Source organism: Pediculus humanus, genomic scaffold (genome assembly GCF_000006295.1).
Source record: "Pediculus humanus corporis 1103172107803 genomic scaffold, whole genome shotgun sequence".
NCBI lineage: Eukaryota > Metazoa > Arthropoda > Insecta > Psocodea > Pediculidae > Pediculus > Pediculus humanus.
In genome coordinates this window covers 308,052-326,612 of record NW_002987394.1, presented here as the reverse complement: position 1 = coordinate 326,612, position 18,561 = coordinate 308,052, and the positions used below count along the sequence as shown (strand labels likewise).

Below are 18,561 nucleotides of genomic sequence, written 5' to 3'. Positions count from 1 at the left end.
AATTAGGGCTCGTCAAGCACAATCTGCGCTGGTGCAGATTAGCAGAAGCTTTTTTCCCATTTTGTCGCCAATTTGTTAAATTATTACATCGTTAGTCATGTTCGTTAAAAGTGTTTATAAACCTTTACATTTACTTATTACAAATACTTTTTTTTTTTTTTTTAAATGTTAAATAAATGCATCATCAATTAAAAATATTTATTTCAACATAGAATTCCTCATTTAATTCAATTAGAATTCGTTGAATATAGAATTAAATTTAGAAATTGTTGTCTTGAAAATTTTGGTAATTTTTAAAAATAAAGCATGGGATCCAGAGAAGTTGTCACTTTTCAATTTGGAAATTACTCAAACTTTGTTGGAACCCATTGGTGGAATATCCAGGTTGTCATTTTTTAAATAATTTTTTGCCTTTTGAACTAAGTTTTTTAATTTCATAAAACTTTTTCTAATTGGATTTGCATACAATTGTGTAAAATTACGGTATTTTGTTGTCAAATAATTTTTTAACATCTACTTATAAAGAACACTCTGTTTATTAAAATTTAAAAAAAAGTCTTTTTCTGTGATTTATATATTGCTAAAGTAAAGAAAACCTCAATTAAATCAAGACATTATTACATTATTTAATAACTGATTAAAATTTTTGTAAAATATTGCTTTTAAGTAAACTGATAAAATATTTTCGGTTTCAGGAATCATATTTTCAATATGATGAAAGGAACCCATCAGATATTAATCATGATGTTCTTTTTCGAGAAGGAAAGACCAGTAGGGCAAGTGAATTTGTTATTATTTTTTAAAATTAATTTTTCTCTCTTAAATTAAATTTAATATATATAAATTTTGTAATTAACAAAAATTAAGTGCATTTAGTATTGTTCACTTACATTTATTCCACTTTTCATAATTTCATTTATCGAAATTAAATTGATAATTTTTAATACATTGTTTAGGGACAGGCAACATTTACTCCGAGACTTATTTTGGTTGATAAAGCTGAAAATATGATTAATATTCCAATTTTAAGTGAAGCACCAGAGGAATCTACAAGTGCAGTTTCTAATGATGACCAAACAATTGCAATTCAGGATCAGAATTTACCTGAGAAACATGAATTTATTAAGGATTTGGAAAGAATTGAAAAAGGACAACAAGTTGAAATAAATAGTAAAGATTATAACTTTGGTGAAACAGTTAGAACTTGGTGTGATTTTTTAAAAACCAAATACCACCCCAAATCAGTATGTAGTATCCCAAGTTATTTTGAAATGGATGTTTTTCATTCTGGTGTAGACATTTATGGGGTTTTGGAAGAAGATTTAATTGAAAAAATTCGTAGTTATATGGAAGAGTGTGACAATTCTCAAGGTTTTCAAGTTGTTGTAGATGCAACAGATGGTTTTGGAGCTTTGGCTGACAGGACTTTAACTCATATTGAAGATGAATATCCATCTAAAAGTGTTCTTACCATTCCCGTTATACCCAACCATTTTGAAAATTCTTTACCCATAGACAATATTAAACGTACCATAAATATTATGCTTACCTATCAAAAATTAAGTGAGAATTCAAGTCTTGTTGTTCCTATAGGAACCAATAGTAGTGCGTGGAAAACTTTAGGACCTCCTATCGATTATCCAAATATTTTATACAATCCTGTTAATCGTTATCAAACATCTGGAATTTTAGCATCCTTTTTAGACACTGCAACATTGAAATATCGCTTAAGAGATGATTACAATTACATGCATGATTTAGTGTATGGTTTAAACTATTATAACAAAAAAATTTGTGCTGCCAGTATGAGTCTACCATTTCCCATAGGTCCTGATTCTTATTTATTAGATACCTTAGAAAATTTAGATGACGCAATGCCACTTTGGAGTCAAATGACTCCCGGCTGTGAAATTAGCGATAATACAATTTTGTATCAAAGAATAAGTGTAAGAGGTATACCAGTTTCGAGGCTTCGAAATCCTAAAATTAATAAAGAAAACAGTAGAGCTTATTCTTGCTCCACCATCGAAGAACTTATTCATTTATATCTTTCGTTTAGATTGACAACCATATCCGATGTAACGTCTGCTAACGTTCCTTTAAAAACCGCAGTGCCTTTTCCCAAAATATTTTCTCCTCATGTTTCTCCTTTGGGAGCGGTCGACGAAAATTCAACCAGAATTGAAAATAACGAAGTAAATTCATGTCCCGTAATAACGGGTATTCATTGTTGTAAAGGAATCGGTCGTATGTTGGATTCCCTTCATAAATGCGTCAAAGCCGTTAATATAAAACGTTTTCATCATTTTTTGGGATCCCACATGGATTTAGATGAATTCAATGAAATTCTTGAAAAAGTTCTTGCGATGGGATACGGTTATGCAAGTGATGTCGAACTTCGGTAGTATCGTTAAAAAAAAAATTCATTTATCTTTAAATTAAATTTTGTATGGTTTGCTTAGGAAGAAAATTTATTACCTTAATTACATTGCCAATTTTTATCATGAAAAGGCTGAGCTTTATTCTATTAAAAAATAAAATTTTCATCAATTGTTTTATTTTAAATTAAGATTTTTGTAATTGTTTCACATTAATTGTCATTTAAATCTTCAAAAAAAAAAAAAAAAAAAAAAGAAAATGTAATTAATTATAATAACAAAATAATAATTATTTATGATATTAACATAACATTGAAAACAATGATATTTTTACATATATAAGTGTACAATATAAAATATGGAGTTTCCTTGAATTTCATTTAAATTTCTCTTTAATTTTTTTTATTGATTAATAAACGAAAATGATTTGTTAATCTTGTATTTAAAACGTGCCTTATAAACAAAAAAATATTTTTTTTTTTATTAAATTAATTTTTGTATAAAATTATTTTTTTTGTTTGTATGTAACGCACTAACTCATAAAGTATTAAAAATTTGACAGTATTTTTTTTTTTTTTTGTTATTGTTAATTATTAATTTGAAATGTTAATATTTTATTTAAAATAAATTAAATAAAATTAAGTTTTTTTTTTTTTTTTTATTTACTATCTACATAATAAATTTTATTGATTAATACTAGAATACCAAAAAAAAAAAAAGTTATGAAAATAATTATTATTTTAATAAAAAAATTGTTTAAATAAAAATTTTATTTAACGTTTTTTTATTTTAACCGGAATTCCATTTTGTGGCCTTAATATTAATTCAGGTATTTTTTTAACATCTTCTAAATTTCCAACCGGTAAAAATTTATAATTATATATCAAATTTGATAAAATAACTTTTTCTTCGTATGTTGCAAATTTTTGTCCTAAATTATAAAAAAAAATAAATTAATAAATATTATTTAAAAATGTTATTTGATATAATATATACGTGTACCTATGCAATTTCTTGGTCCAGCACTGAATGGAATATATGCAAAAGGATGCCTTCCTGACATATTTTCCGGTAAAAATCTATCGGGATCAAATACATCAGGATCGGGAAATACTGTTGGGTCTCGATGTAATGCATAAATATTAATAACGGTGTTGGCTCCTTTTGGTATGGTATACTCCCCTGAAAAATCAAGTAATATTTTTATTATTACCAAAAAAATTCATTTTATTCAAAGATTCATGAGTAATACCTAAGTGAATATCCTCTTCTGCTATTCTACCTATGCTAGTAACACTAGGACACAATCTTAAGGTTTCTTTAATTACTCTATCCAAAAGTTTCATTTCCGATAAATCTCCTAACGTTAAATTTTCTTCTTGTTTATTTTCAAAAATCGTTTTTACTTCTTCGTAAACTTTTTCTTGTATTTCCGGATGATGGCTCAACATTAAAATTGCCCAATTTACACCGGCTGCTGTCGTGTCGTGTCCCTAATCAAATTAAACCTGATTATTTTGTTCTTTAGGTTCGATTCAAATAAAAGTCGTACCTCGAACATAAAAGTATCAACTTCTTCACGAAGTTCCATATCGGTTAAAGGTGTGGATGCTTCGTTCATGGATGCTTTTAACAAAAGATCCAAAAATGAAAGTTTCTTTCTATCCGGAGAATCGAAATTTTTCGAGGATTCATTTTCGAATGATAATTTTCTTTTTTGTATCACGCGATCTGTGAAACTGTGAACAATGTCGAGATGTTTTCTATTTTCTTTTCCGTGACTCGTTAAATTATAAATAAAATCAGGATGAAGCCAAACTCTTCCTGTTCTTTCGACTACCAGCGCGGAAAGTCTGTTGGAAAAAAAATAATTTATTGATAAGAATTATATAAACGTTTATTGCAGCAGAGGTCATTGACCTTTTTTTACAAGTTCTTCTTCTTCTCACCTGTAAACAGATTTAACGTATTCGCTTTGACTATCAGATTGTGCGTTGACTTTTGTACCCATGGCTGTTTCTGTAAAAAAATATTTTTTATTTATTTTAAAAACAAAATTGTGAAAATTGATAAGAAACATAATAATAATAATAATAATAATAATAATGTCACATTTTATTTTTGACATAGAAAAATAAATAAATGTTTTAAATTTATAATTCACATTTATTAAGTATATTTTTCTTACCGCAAATAATATCTAATAAACATAATGTTATATATTGATAAATGTCGATTACTTCATTCGTGTCAGCCATTTTATTTAATTTATTAATTAATATATTTGAATTTTCTTGGAAAATTTCAATGAAACTTTGCAAAACGGTAAAATGAAAGGATGGAGTTATGAGTTTCCGGTGCGATGCCCATTTTTTTCCATGAGCAGTTAAAAGTCCTGTACCTAACCAGGGCTGAACAAATTTATAAACGAATGATTTTTCCATATGTTTCGTACCTTTTATCACTACCTGGAAAATTTATAAAAATTATTACAAAGAATTTTTTTACAATTAGAAAAAAAAAAAAATTTTAATCATTAACTAACTTCGATTTCTTTTGCTCTCGATAAAAATACTGATGGATTTCTTCCGAACCACATTTTAAAAATGGGCCCAAATTTTTTCCTTCTCTTCATAGAATTTTCCAAAAATTCTGCAGGGGGGGGGAAAAAAACAAATCGTTTATTAATTTTAATAATGATTAAAAATAAACGACAATAATAATAATAATACTCTACTATCTTTTGGTTGAAGGACTTCGATGATGTTTCCAAAAATGGGTAAAGCCAACGGACCGGGAAGTTTATTGATGTGCAAAGTTTTTTTATCATTTTGAAAAAATTTCCAAAAAATCAAAAATAATAAAATGGTTATCGTCAGTGAAAAAATATCTAGACTGTGTTAAAAAAAAAAAAAAGAAGAAAATTACATAAACAAAATTTTGATAATTGATAAGAAGAAGAAAAACAAAAACAAGGCAATAAAAAAAAAAAAAATTATTTTTACTAAATGTCAAGGTTCCTTCTTTTTTTTTGGTGTCATTTTTTAATTTTATGTAATTATAAAAATTTATGTCCTTGTTTATTAATTATTATTAATTAATAATTAAATGCAATCTTATTAATCACATTAAATAACTTATTATAATTTAAATAAAAATAATAATAATAATGTCGCTCGCAAATTTCTGACTTGTTATCAGTACGCAACACAAAAATTAAATATAAATAAAAAATTTAAAAAAAAAAAAACAAAATTAATAAATTAATTTAATTATTATTAAAATAAATAAATAAATAAAACTTACTCTAGAAAATGGCGTAACATTTTTTTTTTTTTACCTTTGTTTAAGGTAAGCCGATGAAATAACTAATTAATTATTATCATTTTTGTTTTACACTTAATGAAAAACTTTTTTCTCTCTCTCTCTCTCTCTATTTTTCGTTTACATAAACTTTAATTATCATCATCATCATCATTATTATCAATGCAATTAGAAATCGGAGTTTTAGACAACTTTTAATTTTGATATTATTGTTTTTATATTTTAAGGTTTGATTTAATATTAATTGTTTTAAAAAAAGAGAGAGAAAGAAAATAATTATCTTATTAAAATTAAAACCGTTAATGATTTTTATTTACAAATTATTATTATTATTATTATTGATAGAATTATTCGGATCGATATCGATTTTTCGAAAATTTACGTTTCATGTTATTGCAATTTAATAGTTCTGGTCGTCTTTGATTACGTAACAAGTTCCATACATTAAAAATTAAATTGATAAGATTAATTAAAAGAAAGTTTATTAACTATATATATGTACGTTAATGATCTCCGACCAGAAGGTAAAGTTCAAAGGTTATTTAAATAATTATTTTCAATTACGTTCAATTACAATAAAAAAAAAAAAATATAATTGCTGTTGCTTTATTATTAATTTTTTTTTTTTTTTTGCGTACATAGATTTATTTACATCCATAATTTTTATGAGAATTTATTTACCTATTATATATTTTTACAAATATTCCATTTTTAGGCCTTAAAACTAAATCTGGAATTTTAATGACGTCATTTAATTTTCCAACGGATTCGAATCTGTAGTTATATATCAAATTTGATAAAATTACTTTTTCTTCGTACATAGCAAATTTTTGCCCTGGAAAATTTAAGGTAGGGCCTTAATGATGAAATAAGTTTTTTTTAATAATAATAATAATAGACAACAAATTACTCACCGATGCAATTTCTTGGTCCGGCACTAAAAGGTATATATGCAAATGGATGTCTATCCGCAGAATTTTCCGGTAAAAATCTATCGGGATCAAATACATCCGGATTCGGAAAAACTTCGGGATCTCTATGAAGTGCATATATACTAATAACAGCACTCACACCTTCAGGTATGAAATATTCACCTGGAAAAAAATTTATTTTTAAAGGTACACTACTTAATGCATCCTTTTACAAATTGTAAAATTTATACCTAATCGTGTATCGACTTCTATTCGTCGGCCTATCATCGGAACACTTGGATGCAACCTTAAGGTTTCTTTAATGACTCTTTCTAGAAGTTTCATTTCTGATAAATCTCCTAATGATAAACCTTCTTCTTGTTTATTTTCTAATACGGTTTTCACTTCTTCGTAAGCTTTTTCTTGTATTTCCGGATGATGGCTCAACATTAAAATTGCCCAATTTACTGCAGCTGCTGTCGTATCGTGCCCCTAATCAAATTAAACCCGATTATTTTGTTCTTTAGGTTCGATTCAAATAAAAGTCGTACCTCGAACATAAAAGTGTCAACTTCTTCACGAAGTTCCACATCCGTCAAAGGAGTAGATGCTTCGTTTGAAGATGCTTTTAACAAAAGATCCAAAAATGAAAGTTTCCTTTTTTCCGAGGGATCGATGTTGGTGGAGGATTCATTTTCAAACAATAATTTTCTAGTTTGTATCACGCTGTCGGTAAAATTATGAACAATGTCGAGATGTTTTCTATTTTCTTTTCCATGACTCGTTAAATTATAAATAAAATCAGGATGAAGCCAAATTCGTCCCATTCTTTTTACAATCAACGTCGACAATCTGAAAAGGTTTTGAGTTTAAAAAAGCTTATTACTATTAATTACATAAATTTTTTAAAATAGGAAATCAGTATAAGAATCGTACCTGTACACAGATTTAACATATTCGTTAGTTTTGTCTGTTTGTGCATTAATTTTGGTACCCATGGCAGTTTCTGCAAAAAAAAAAAAAATTTTAATATTCATTTAGCTAATTATTAATAATAAAATAAATTACCACAAATAATATCCAGTAAGCACAAAGTAATAAATGGATAAATATCAATGACTTCATTCGTGTCAGCCATTTTATTTAATTTATTAATTAATATATTTGAATTTTCTTGAAAAATTTCAATGAAACTTTGCAAAACGGTAAAATGAAAGGATGGAGTTATGAGTTTCCGGTGCGATGCCCATTTTTTTCCATGAGCAGTTAAAAGTCCTGTACCTAACCAGGGCTGAACAAATTTATAAACGAATGATTTTTCCGTATTTTTCATACCAGTTATTAAATCCTGAAACAAAAAAAAATTTTTTTTTTTATAAAAAATAAATAAAATAATAAATTAATAAAATTAATAATTAATTTTGTTTTACCCACCTCGACTTCTCGAGCTCTCGTTATAAATATACCATATCTAGGTCCGGCTCTCATTTTAAATATTGGTCCATATTTTTTCTTTCTTATCAATATATTATCCATAAATACTTAAACAAAAATGATTAAATTTTTATTAATTAATTAATGGATTAATAAATAATTTAAAAAAAAAATTTTTTTTTTGTTTACCTTCTACCGGTTCGAGAATTTCGATGTTACCAATTAATGGATATGCAAACGGTCCCGGTAATTTATTTATTATTTTTGTTTTTTCATCTTCTCCAAACAATTTCAATAAAATAAAAATTAATAAAATAATTAACGGAAATGAAGCATAATTTAATCTAGAAAAAAAAAAAATTTATTTGATTTGTCGACTCGGGTATTACTCAAAATAAAAAATTATTTAAATTTTTATGTAAATTTAATTACATTATTAACCTATTTTTAACATAAATCGATTGTAAAGGTCATTTAATTTATTAAAAATAAAATTATCCGTTTTATTATCATTATTATTAATACTTTTCCCTTATAAATTAAAAAAAAAATAAATTTTTTACGTACCCTAATAATTGCAACATTTTTATTTATTTATTTATCACTTATTACTTTATTTATTTGTGCAACCGGACATTACAATAATATACTCTTCTAATCATTTGGTTTTTTTTTTATGTGTTAAAGAGTAGAAGCGTGTTGAGTAGAAACGGGAGTTTTAAAACGAAAAAAATGTTTTTTTTTTGTTTATTTATTAAAATAATAATTTTAATAATTTTTTTAAATTTTTATTTTTTGGATTTTTTTGCTTTTTGAGATTTATTGTTAAAATGTGTAGGGGGGGAGGTACATTTAAAATTTTGATCATTTTTATTGTTCTTATTATTATTTAATATTAAGTTTTTGTGTGTCATTTTATAAAAACGGTGTGGCAAAAAAAAAAAAAAATTAAAGAAAAATTATGAAGGAATGTGAAATGAAAAAGGATTTGAAAAATGGATTCATACAACTTTCAAAGGAAATTATTACAAATTAGTCACGAAACAACAATTTTTTCGCAAATTATTTACAATTGTCACTGATTATACTACGTCAACAAAACATTTACTAGTATAAAGTCAGTAAAAATTAAAAAAAAGTTTTATGATGACGTAACCATTTGGTTTTCAGTTGTTTTTATATAAAAATGCCTAATTATTATAAATATATATTTGTATAAATTATTTTCCATCATTCAATTTCTTTTATAAACTTTGACTGGTATACCATTTTTAGGACGTAAAACAAGTTCTGGAATTTTAATTACATCTTCTAATTTTCCAACGGATTCGAATCTGTAGTTATATATCAAATTTGATAAAACTACTTTTTCTTCGTACATAGCAAATTTTTGCCCTGTAAAATTTATTATTATTATTATTATTATTAATAAAATATATACAAGTATATAATATTTTTTTTTATTATACCTAACGATAAATACTCACCGATGCAATTTCTTGGTCCGGCACTAAAAGGTATAAATGCAAATGGATGTCTATCCGCAGAATTTTCCGGTAAAAATCTATCAGGATCGAATACATCCGGATTTGGAAAGACTTTGGGATCTCTATGAACTGCATAAATAACTAAAACGGTGTTACTTCCTTTTGGTATTAAATAATCCCCTAAAAAAAAAAAAATTTAATGTTTTTATTTTATTTTATTTACATATATATAAACAAACGTATTCATCAATATTTAAAATTAAAGTAATTATTTGATTAATTAAATATGTATGTCATTTAAAATTAAAGAATGAATTTGGCAAGAATCCCTCTAAAAAAAAAAAAGGATTTTCCCTTTTCTGTTTTACATCATAAAATGTTTACCTATTTGTGTGTCCTCATCAATATGTCGTCCTATTGTCGGAACACTCGGGTACAACCTCAAAGTTTCTTTAATTATTCTTTCCAGGAGCGCCATTTCCGATAGATCTCCTAACGTTAAATCTTTTCCTTTTTTATTTTCAAATATTGTTTTTACTTCTTCGTAAGCTTGTTCTTGTATTTCTGGATGATGACTCAACATTAAAATTGCCCAATTTACACCGGCTGCTGTCGTATCGTGTCCCTAATCACATTAAACCTTTTTATTTTGTTCTTTTGGTTTGATTCAAAGAAAAGTCGTACCTCAAACATAAAAGTATCAACTTCCTCACGAAGTTCCACGTCCGTTAAAGGTGTAGATGCCTCATTTATGGATGCTTTTAACAAAAGGTCCAAAAATGAAAGTTTCCTCTTTTCCGAGGGATCAAAGTTGGTTGAGGATTCATTTTCAAACAATAATTTTCTAGCGCGTATCACGCTGTCGGTAAAATTATGAACAATGTCGAGATGTTTTTTATGTTCCCTTCCGTGACTTGTTAAATTATAAATAAAGTCAGGATGAAGCCAAGCTCGATTTAATCTGTGTATTATCAAAGATGATAAACTAAAAAGGAAAAAGAAAATTTAAAAACATTAACATGGATTTTCCTTATGAAGGAGAATATTTTTTGACTTACCTATAAACAGATTTAACGTATTCGTTTTCACTGTCCGTTTGTGCATTGATTTTAGTACCCATGGCTGTTTCTGTTAAAAAAAAAATATTTCGTCTTCAAGTTATTACTTAATATCCATTGTTTATTGTACTTTTACCTACCACAGATAACATCCAGTAAGCATAAAGTAATAAATGGAAATATATCTACTGCTTTGTCCGAATCCGCCACATCATTTAATTTATTAATTAATATATTTGAATTTTCTTGGAAAATTTCGATGAAACTTTGCAAAACGGTAAAATGAAAAGATGGAGTTATGAGTTTCCGATGCGAAGCCCATTTTTCACCATGTGCCGTTAAAAGTCCAGTTCCCAGCCATGGATGTACAAATTTATAAACGTGAGATTTTTCCAAATGTTTCATACCCTTAATTAAATCCTTAAGAAAAAAAAAAAGACACAAAATTTTACGTTTCTTTTAATTACAGTATAATTGCCCTTAGGTTTACGTCATATTTAAATACCTCGATTTTTTGAGCTCTTGTTAAAAATACACCGACAAGGAAACCAGCACGCATTTTATAAACCGGACCATATTTTTCTTTTCTTTTTAATATGTTTCCAAGAGTCACTGTAAAAAAAAAAAAAAAAAAAAAAAAAAAATTAATAATAAAAATTTTTAATAACGTTTTTTATGAAAAAAAAAAAGGTTTTGATAGTTTACCTTCTATCGGTTCAAAAACTTCAACGTTTCCTAATAGCGGATATGTGAAAGGACCCGGAATTTTCGACAAAATGTATTCCTTTTCTATTAATTTAAATAATTTCCAAATGAGAAAAATTACAATTATGCTTAATATAACGGAAAACATGTTTAGCCTGTCAACGAAAAAAAATTTCAATTGACTTATTATAATAATTATTATTATTATTTTGTTTTTTTTTAAATACTTACCCGAAAATTTGTAACATTTTTTTTTATTTTTTTAATTTAAATAAATAAAAAACGTAATAAAAAAAAAATAATTTTTTTGATAAACTTTTTCTGCACGCATCAAAGTCTCCTCTTAGATGCCTACTATTTTCAATTAATGACGAATAAAATTCAAAACAACAACAATAATTAGAGACGGGAGTTTTATAAATATTAAATATTTTCCGCAAATTATCGTTTTAACACAAATGAATTTGATAATAAAATATTTTTTAATAATAATAATTACTTCGATTCAACCTTTATTTATTTATTTATTTTTATTTTAATAAAAATTTAAAAAAAAAAAAAAACTAAACTTCACGCATTGTAAACTCCAATAATTATTCTTCTGGTAACAAAATTATTTGCTAAAAAAAAAAATTCAAGGTCTTCGAAAAACCTGTTTTAGAATCACTTTTACTAGTACAAAGTTCAAAAAAAAAAAAATAATTGTAGCAAAAAAACATTTTAAACTATGAATAATATATTATGATTAAATATTAAAAATTATTTTTATACCTTAAAATAAATGCATAAAAATACGAGTCCAATCGTATGCAATACGAAGGATTTCATACGTAAAAAAAAAAAAAAACGGCGTTAATGCGTTTATGTAAAATTACATCGATGAGATCGTTTATCATTTGTGTATTTACTCTCAAAGCAAACAATTTTTTTTTTTGGTTGTTATATATATTTATAGGAATTAAGATAAACTTTAAAATTTAATTTTTATTAATAAAAAAAAAAAAAATTATAAACAATTTACTGGTTGCGAAGAGTAAAATTGAATTCGTTTGTTAAAAATGTCCTCTCCTCACTCGTTTGCCTTCAAAATGATGAAATAAATGAAAAATAAATTTGACTTTTTTTACTTCATGACAGTAAAATTTACCCTGTAAAATTTATTATTATTATTATTATTAATAAAATGTATATACATTTATATGATTTTTCCACCCGTATACGGATACTTCAATTAGTTTATACACCATTTTTCAGGATGATATCCGGTTTGTTGGCACAGTTCTGTCAGTCAAGAATTTGTTGATCTAAGACCTTTGGAACCGCTGTGGTCGTACCATTCCTTGGGTAATCCATCCACATTCGTGACAGATATTCCAGTGGAGATATTGACAAAGTTTATTGTGCCTCTCCAGATATTCATGTTTTGTCAATATCTGACATCCTGAAATTAAATGATCAATTGTTTCCGCCAGAGATTTGCAAATTCGGCACATACCATCATAGCAGACCTTAAGAATTACCTTTTCTTAGTTGTAAGTTCGCAAGGCTTGGTCCTGAAGGCTTCCGTTTCAATTTTCCACGCCGTAGTCAATTGTACGCCCTCTTCTTAATAATATCTAAAACGTTCATCCTTTTTAAATATTGTTATTATTATTATTATTATTATTATTATTATTATTATTATTATTATTATTATTATTATTATTATTATTATTAATTTTTATTAAGTAATACGGGAAATGACCTTTGATAACTAACATTGATTATTTTGTCATATATATTAATTATTATTATAATTAATAATAATTACATTTTTTCTTGATATTAAGTGTGGGGAGGAGGGATCCCCGTCGTTTATTCTTTTACCACGTCACATGAAACATTCGATGTCTTTTTTTTTTTTTTAAATAAATCAAAAACACTTTTAAAAAAAAATATTTATGGCATCTCATCGGACCATATTTTTTTTGTTTTGTTTTTATTTGGTTCTTCTTTTGTTTTATTCATGATTATTCTTTTCTGTTTTTTTTGTTTTTTTCCTTTTTACTGCTTAGCCTTTTACTACTTTACTTAATATTTTTCCTTTTTATTTTTTTTCATATTGTTATAAATATTTAAAGAAAATGATTGTAAACCGGAATAATAAATAAAAATAAAAACAAAAAAAAAATCGCTTTTTCTTTTTATTATTATTACTACCGCATCCAGACTTTTTCTATTTTTTTTTTTTTTTTAATGTATAATGCTCATGTTTAAATTTTTGATTCGATCCAATCTCATCATTCTAAGTTTAACAGTAATAATAATAATAATAATAATTACAATGGTAAAATTTTAAAAAGAATAATGATAATTAAAATGTTTACAAAGTAAAAAAATAATTTTTTTTTAAACGTAAAAATTAATGTAATCAATCATTTTTTGTAAACATGCGGTTTACCTTGTTTGTAATCAATAAAATTTTCATTTAAAATCCGTTAGAAAACAAAATTCACGCACATTTTTTTTTTTTGTTTTGTTTTACCCTCATCAAAATTTTTGAGCATTTCAAAAAAAAACTGATTCATTCACGGGGAAGAGAGAGAGAGAGAGGGAGGGGAGAAAGGGTGGGGAACGTGAGTTGTAAAAAAAAAAAAATCACAAAGTATTTTAAATTATTAAAAAAAAAAAAAAACATTTTTGCGGTTTTGTTTTTTATTGTTTATGTTTTTTTTTATTGGAAAAATCTTTTGGCCCAGGAGAATAATTTTATTTGCGCAAAAAAATAAGCAAAAATTATTTCCCCGCAAATTTCCAAAAAAAAAGAAAAAAAGAAAAAAATTTTTTAAAAATTTTCTTAAAATATTTTTTTAAAAAAATTTCAAAATTTAAATAAAAATATTTGTTTAATATTTTTGCGCTTGCAATTTTCTCTCTCTCTCTCTCTCTTTATCTCTCTCTTTATCTCTCTCTTTATCTCTCTCTCTTATCTCTCTCTCTCTCTTTATCTGTCTCTGTACAACCTTTTGTCGGTAATAATTTAAAAAAAAAAAAAAAAAAAAAAAAACAAAAACATCAAAGTGAAAAATGGCCGAGCCTTATTTCAAACAGATCTAAAAAACGAGAACGGAAGAATAGTAGCCTTCTCGGGTATTCTATCAAGCATATCCGGTTCCTGTTTCCTTTGAAATGTTTTAACAACTAAAAAAAAAAAAAAAATAACGGTTTAATATAAAAAAAAAAGAAAGTATGAGGTATATAAAAGAGGGTTAAATCTTTTAGAAAAGCGGATTTTATCCAGTATAAATTATTATTACATTTTATTTTACATTGTTCGGGTTTTTTTTAAAAAAAAAGATACAAACAAACAAACAAACAAACAAACGCAAACAAAAACGCGGATTTATATATATATATATATATATATATTATCAAGTTCTTATTATTATAAACTTGAAAAAAAAATCGCTTAAAGATTTGGATAAAAAAAAAAAAAAAAAAAAAAAAAAAATTTTCCGCGTCAGAAACTTTTTTTTTTTTTTTTTGAGGATCCGGAGGGGGGCGTGAAGGGGAATTGGGGAAGGGGAGTAGGAGGGGGAGGAGAAAAAAAATGAAAACTTGGCAAAAATTGAACTTTACTATTTTGAATATAAATTTTTTTTTGTTTCAAAAAAAAAAAAATAAAATTACATCCGTGTGAATTTTACGCGCCAATAATCTTTTGCCATGTTTTTATGTCGTCCACTCTCTCTTGTTTTTTTTTTTTTTTTTTTTTTTCGTTTGGTTCTCTCAACGACAGCAAAAAAAAAAAATTTCAATGTTTAACAAACGAATAAATAAAAATGTTTAATATTTTTCCGAATAAAATAACGCCCTTACAAAAAAAAAATAACAGATTTCATATATCACAATCATTACTACCTCCCCCCCATCCTAAAATAATATTTTATTCATTTATTTATTTTTTTTTGTAAACCATATTTTTTCCATCATCATCATCATTCTCGTCCCATCGTTACATCATAAAAAATTTGACGTAATAATAATAATAATAATAATAATAATAACGAAAATATTGATATAAATGATTCTTTATTCGTTTTCATGAATTTTCCCGCAAAAAAAAAAAAAAAATTTTTTTCTTTTTAATATTTAATCATAATTTTTTATTATTTTCCATTTTCCATTTTTTTATTTTTTTACGTGTGCATTATTATTATTATTATTATTATTATTATTATTATTATTATTATTATTAATATATACATGTATACGGTTTCAATCACGTTTATATATATATATTTTAATAAATTCTTATTTTCCAGACATTATTTAATTATAATTGATTCGTATAAAATTATTAATTTTTCATTTACATAAAATCAAAATTTTTCGTTATTCCCATGCTAATGGCAAAATTTTTGTTATTATTATTATTATTATTATTAAAATGAAAATTATAATATGTAAATATTATCGTATTGTTTTCATCGATTCGAGTTAATTCGAATAATAATAATAATACTAATAATAATAATAATATTATCGTCATCATCGAAGCGATCAATAGTTTTTGTGCATATTTAATAATAAAAATTTAACGTTTTCGTTTTTTTTCCTTTTTTAATTATTACTACGTCATTATCATCATCATCATCATCATCATCATCATCATTATCATCATCATCATCAACATCATCATCATCATCATCATCATCATCATCATCATCATCATCATCATTATCATCATTATTATTATTATTGGTCGATTTGTTCGGTTAGTATTTTCTCACAAATAAATAAATAAAATAATTTTATTTATTTATTAAAAATTATTAATGTAATAAAATATTTCTAAATTATTAACTTATTATTATTATTATTAATATTATTATTAATTTAATAAATAAATAATTTTTTTTATTTTCAATAAAAAACCCGTCGCCTTTTATAAATTATTATTAACATTTTTTATTAATTTTAAAACCATTTATTTAAAAACGAAAAAAATTTAACATTTGGCAAAAATACAAAAAATAAATAAATAAATAAATAAATAGATAAATAGATACATAAAGAAAAAAAAGCAGAAGAAAAATAATAATAATAATAATAATATTTATTACGTAAATACATATATATTTTTATTTAATGTACAAAAAAAATAAAAAAAATTAATAACGTTATTATTATTATTACTAATTTTTTTTTACGTACCTAATTGACGTTGATTCGTTCACGCGAATGATGACGTCACCTCATTGATTTATTTACGTTTATAAAAGCAGAAGAAAAAAAAAAATTTTTTTTTTCATCGAGTATAAACATGAAATTCTCTCTCTCTCTCTCTCTTTCTCTTTCTCTCTAATGTCAACCAAAAATTAATTTGCTTCTCATTTCTGCCAGGAACGTTTCCCGACATTTCGGCGACTATTCTTCCGTCTTTTCCAGAATTTTACTTCCACCTCATTTCCCTCTGTCCAAACTTTAACTCAAACCGCCAACATAAAAAAAAAAAAAATCTTAATTTTCAGATTATCTAATTTTTCCAAAAAAAAAAAAAATTTTATGAATGTAATTATTATTATTATTGTTCAAATAGAAAGTTAATAAATCTTTTTTTAAAAAAGTGGTTTCGTAATAAATTTTTGTCTTTCGAGGAATTAAATAAAATTAAAATTAATAATTACTTACAAATAAAAATAATGAAGAAATTTTGGCGCGTTTTTTTCAAAATTTAAATTGTTGTTGTTGTTGCTGTTTTGTTTATTTCAAAAAAAAATTATAAGAGAGAAGGAAAGGAAAGGAAAAAAGTTATTTAAAATGTAATTTTTTTTTTTTTTTTTTTTAAGGAAATAAAAGAATTTTAAGGATATATATAGTATAAGGTAAAAAGGAAAAAAAAAAGTGTGGCATGAGTCTAAAACCACGATTTTTCATTTTCCCTTTTTCTCCATCATCTCATTTTTTTTTTTTTTCAACATTTCTCTAACTTAATGAAACTCATTCGTTCTTGTCAGTCCCTTCTTATTTTTCTACTTATTTTCCTTCTATGCTTTCTTTTTAACTTTTGATGCCTTCCTCCTTCCCTCCCTCCCTTTTTTTTCTTCCTTCCCAATATTTTGAATGTTTTTTTTTTTTTTTATGTACTTACGTGTGCTTTAAAAAAAAAATTTTACATATATATATACTCACTCACTCACATATTATTATTATTATTATCCACCATTAAACACGACAAGGCTACTTGTCGGAGTTTTTAAGTATTTATCCGAGGTTTCTACCCGATTCCTTAGGGACAAATACTCGAATTTCGGTGGTGCCACTTATTATAAGATAGCACCACATCAATTCTTGAAGGTCTTCCTGAGTCCGTCTTTTTCGATGGGAACGATTTGTCTCCTGAACTGGGCTCCGGTGACTAACATCTTTGGAGTGGCCAGGGTCAGAAGCAGTGAAATTCACGTTCTCGTCGAGCTGCCTCAGGTCGACAGTAGAACAAGATTTTTGTTTTTGGTTCTTACTTTGTCTTGTTCTCATTTTTTTTGCTCTTTTTAAGCCAACAGCACGTGGCGTTCTCAAACGGTCACCCATCCAAGTTTGCACCACGCCCGATGCTGCTTAACTTCGGTGATCGTACGGGAACCGGTGTGACCAGCACGCTATGGCCGTTGGCTTATTATTATTATTATTATTATTGCCATTATGCGTGTGAGAAATTTAAAACGAAAAAAAAAAAAAATTTTAAAAGAAAACACGAATTTTCTTTCTTGAATTTTCATTATTAAAAGATAATTCATCATCATATCATTTCCTTTTCGCCATTTTTTTTTTTGGATAAATACTAAAATCATAATCGATGATGATAAACAGAAGAATGTAAATAATAATAATAATAATAATAATAATAATAATAATAATTCATATTCATTTTTTTCTCGAGTTTTTTTCTTTCCACCATTTTTTTTTTTTTTTAATTATTTAAATTTATAAAAAAAAAAAATTTTCTTTTTTTTTTTTTAATATAAAAGTTAAACAGATGACACAGAGGAAAGTAAAAGAGTTTCAATATACAATTGGAAAGTTGAAACGTTATTCCAATGAAAATTATTTACATATTTTTCCATTAAATTAACTTTTAAACATTTTCAATTACATTTGTTCGATATTAAAAAAAAAAAAAAAAAAAAAACAACAACAAAAACATGTTTTTATGTTTATATTATGCGACATGTTTTTATATGTAAAACAAAAAAAAAAACATTTTTTATCCATTAATTCCACG

At 25.3% G+C, this 18,561-nt stretch overlaps 4 protein-coding genes across 4 annotated transcripts; 1 reads left to right on the top strand and 3 right to left on the bottom strand.

Annotated features, from left to right (window-relative positions):
- Nucleotides 1-306: 306 nt before the first annotated feature.
- On the top strand, nucleotides 307-2,405 carry Phum_PHUM371400 (uncharacterized protein; the record flags this gene model as incomplete). The annotated part of the gene is made up of 3 exons (XM_002428197.1): nucleotides 307-384; nucleotides 696-776; nucleotides 957-2,405. The coding sequence occupies 3 exons, from the start codon at nucleotides 307-309 to the stop codon at nucleotides 2,403-2,405; spliced, it is 1,608 nt and encodes a 535-aa protein (XP_002428242.1).
- Nucleotides 2,406-2,754: 349 nt separating this feature from the next.
- Phum_PHUM371390 (cytochrome P-450, putative) lies at nucleotides 2,755-5,704 on the bottom strand (the record flags this gene model as incomplete). The annotated part of the gene is made up of 9 exons (XM_002428196.1): nucleotides 2,755-2,768; nucleotides 3,381-3,560; nucleotides 3,631-3,871; nucleotides 3,931-4,231; nucleotides 4,328-4,397; nucleotides 4,567-4,846; nucleotides 4,924-5,030; nucleotides 5,116-5,273; nucleotides 5,685-5,704. 9 exons carry the CDS (start codon nucleotides 5,702-5,704, stop codon nucleotides 2,755-2,757), a joined length of 1,371 nt encoding a protein of 456 aa, XP_002428241.1.
- A 675-nt stretch (nucleotides 5,705-6,379) lies between these two features.
- Nucleotides 6,380-8,631, bottom strand: Phum_PHUM371380 (cytochrome P-450, putative; the record flags this gene model as incomplete). The annotated part of the gene is made up of 10 exons (XM_002428195.1): nucleotides 6,380-6,537; nucleotides 6,617-6,796; nucleotides 6,865-7,105; nucleotides 7,165-7,465; nucleotides 7,550-7,619; nucleotides 7,682-7,961; nucleotides 8,048-8,154; nucleotides 8,237-8,391; nucleotides 8,573-8,578; nucleotides 8,615-8,631. 10 exons carry the CDS (start codon nucleotides 8,629-8,631, stop codon nucleotides 6,380-6,382), a joined length of 1,515 nt encoding a protein of 504 aa, XP_002428240.1.
- Nucleotides 8,632-9,281: 650 nt separating this feature from the next.
- Phum_PHUM371370 (cytochrome P-450, putative) lies at nucleotides 9,282-11,445 on the bottom strand (the record flags this gene model as incomplete). Its single annotated transcript, XM_002428194.1, has 8 exons — nucleotides 9,282-9,442; nucleotides 9,535-9,714; nucleotides 9,919-10,159; nucleotides 10,219-10,519; nucleotides 10,593-10,662; nucleotides 10,733-11,012; nucleotides 11,098-11,204; nucleotides 11,298-11,445. The coding sequence occupies 8 exons, from the start codon at nucleotides 11,443-11,445 to the stop codon at nucleotides 9,282-9,284; spliced, it is 1,488 nt and encodes a 495-aa protein (XP_002428239.1).
- Between the last annotated feature and the right edge of the window lie 7,116 nt (nucleotides 11,446-18,561).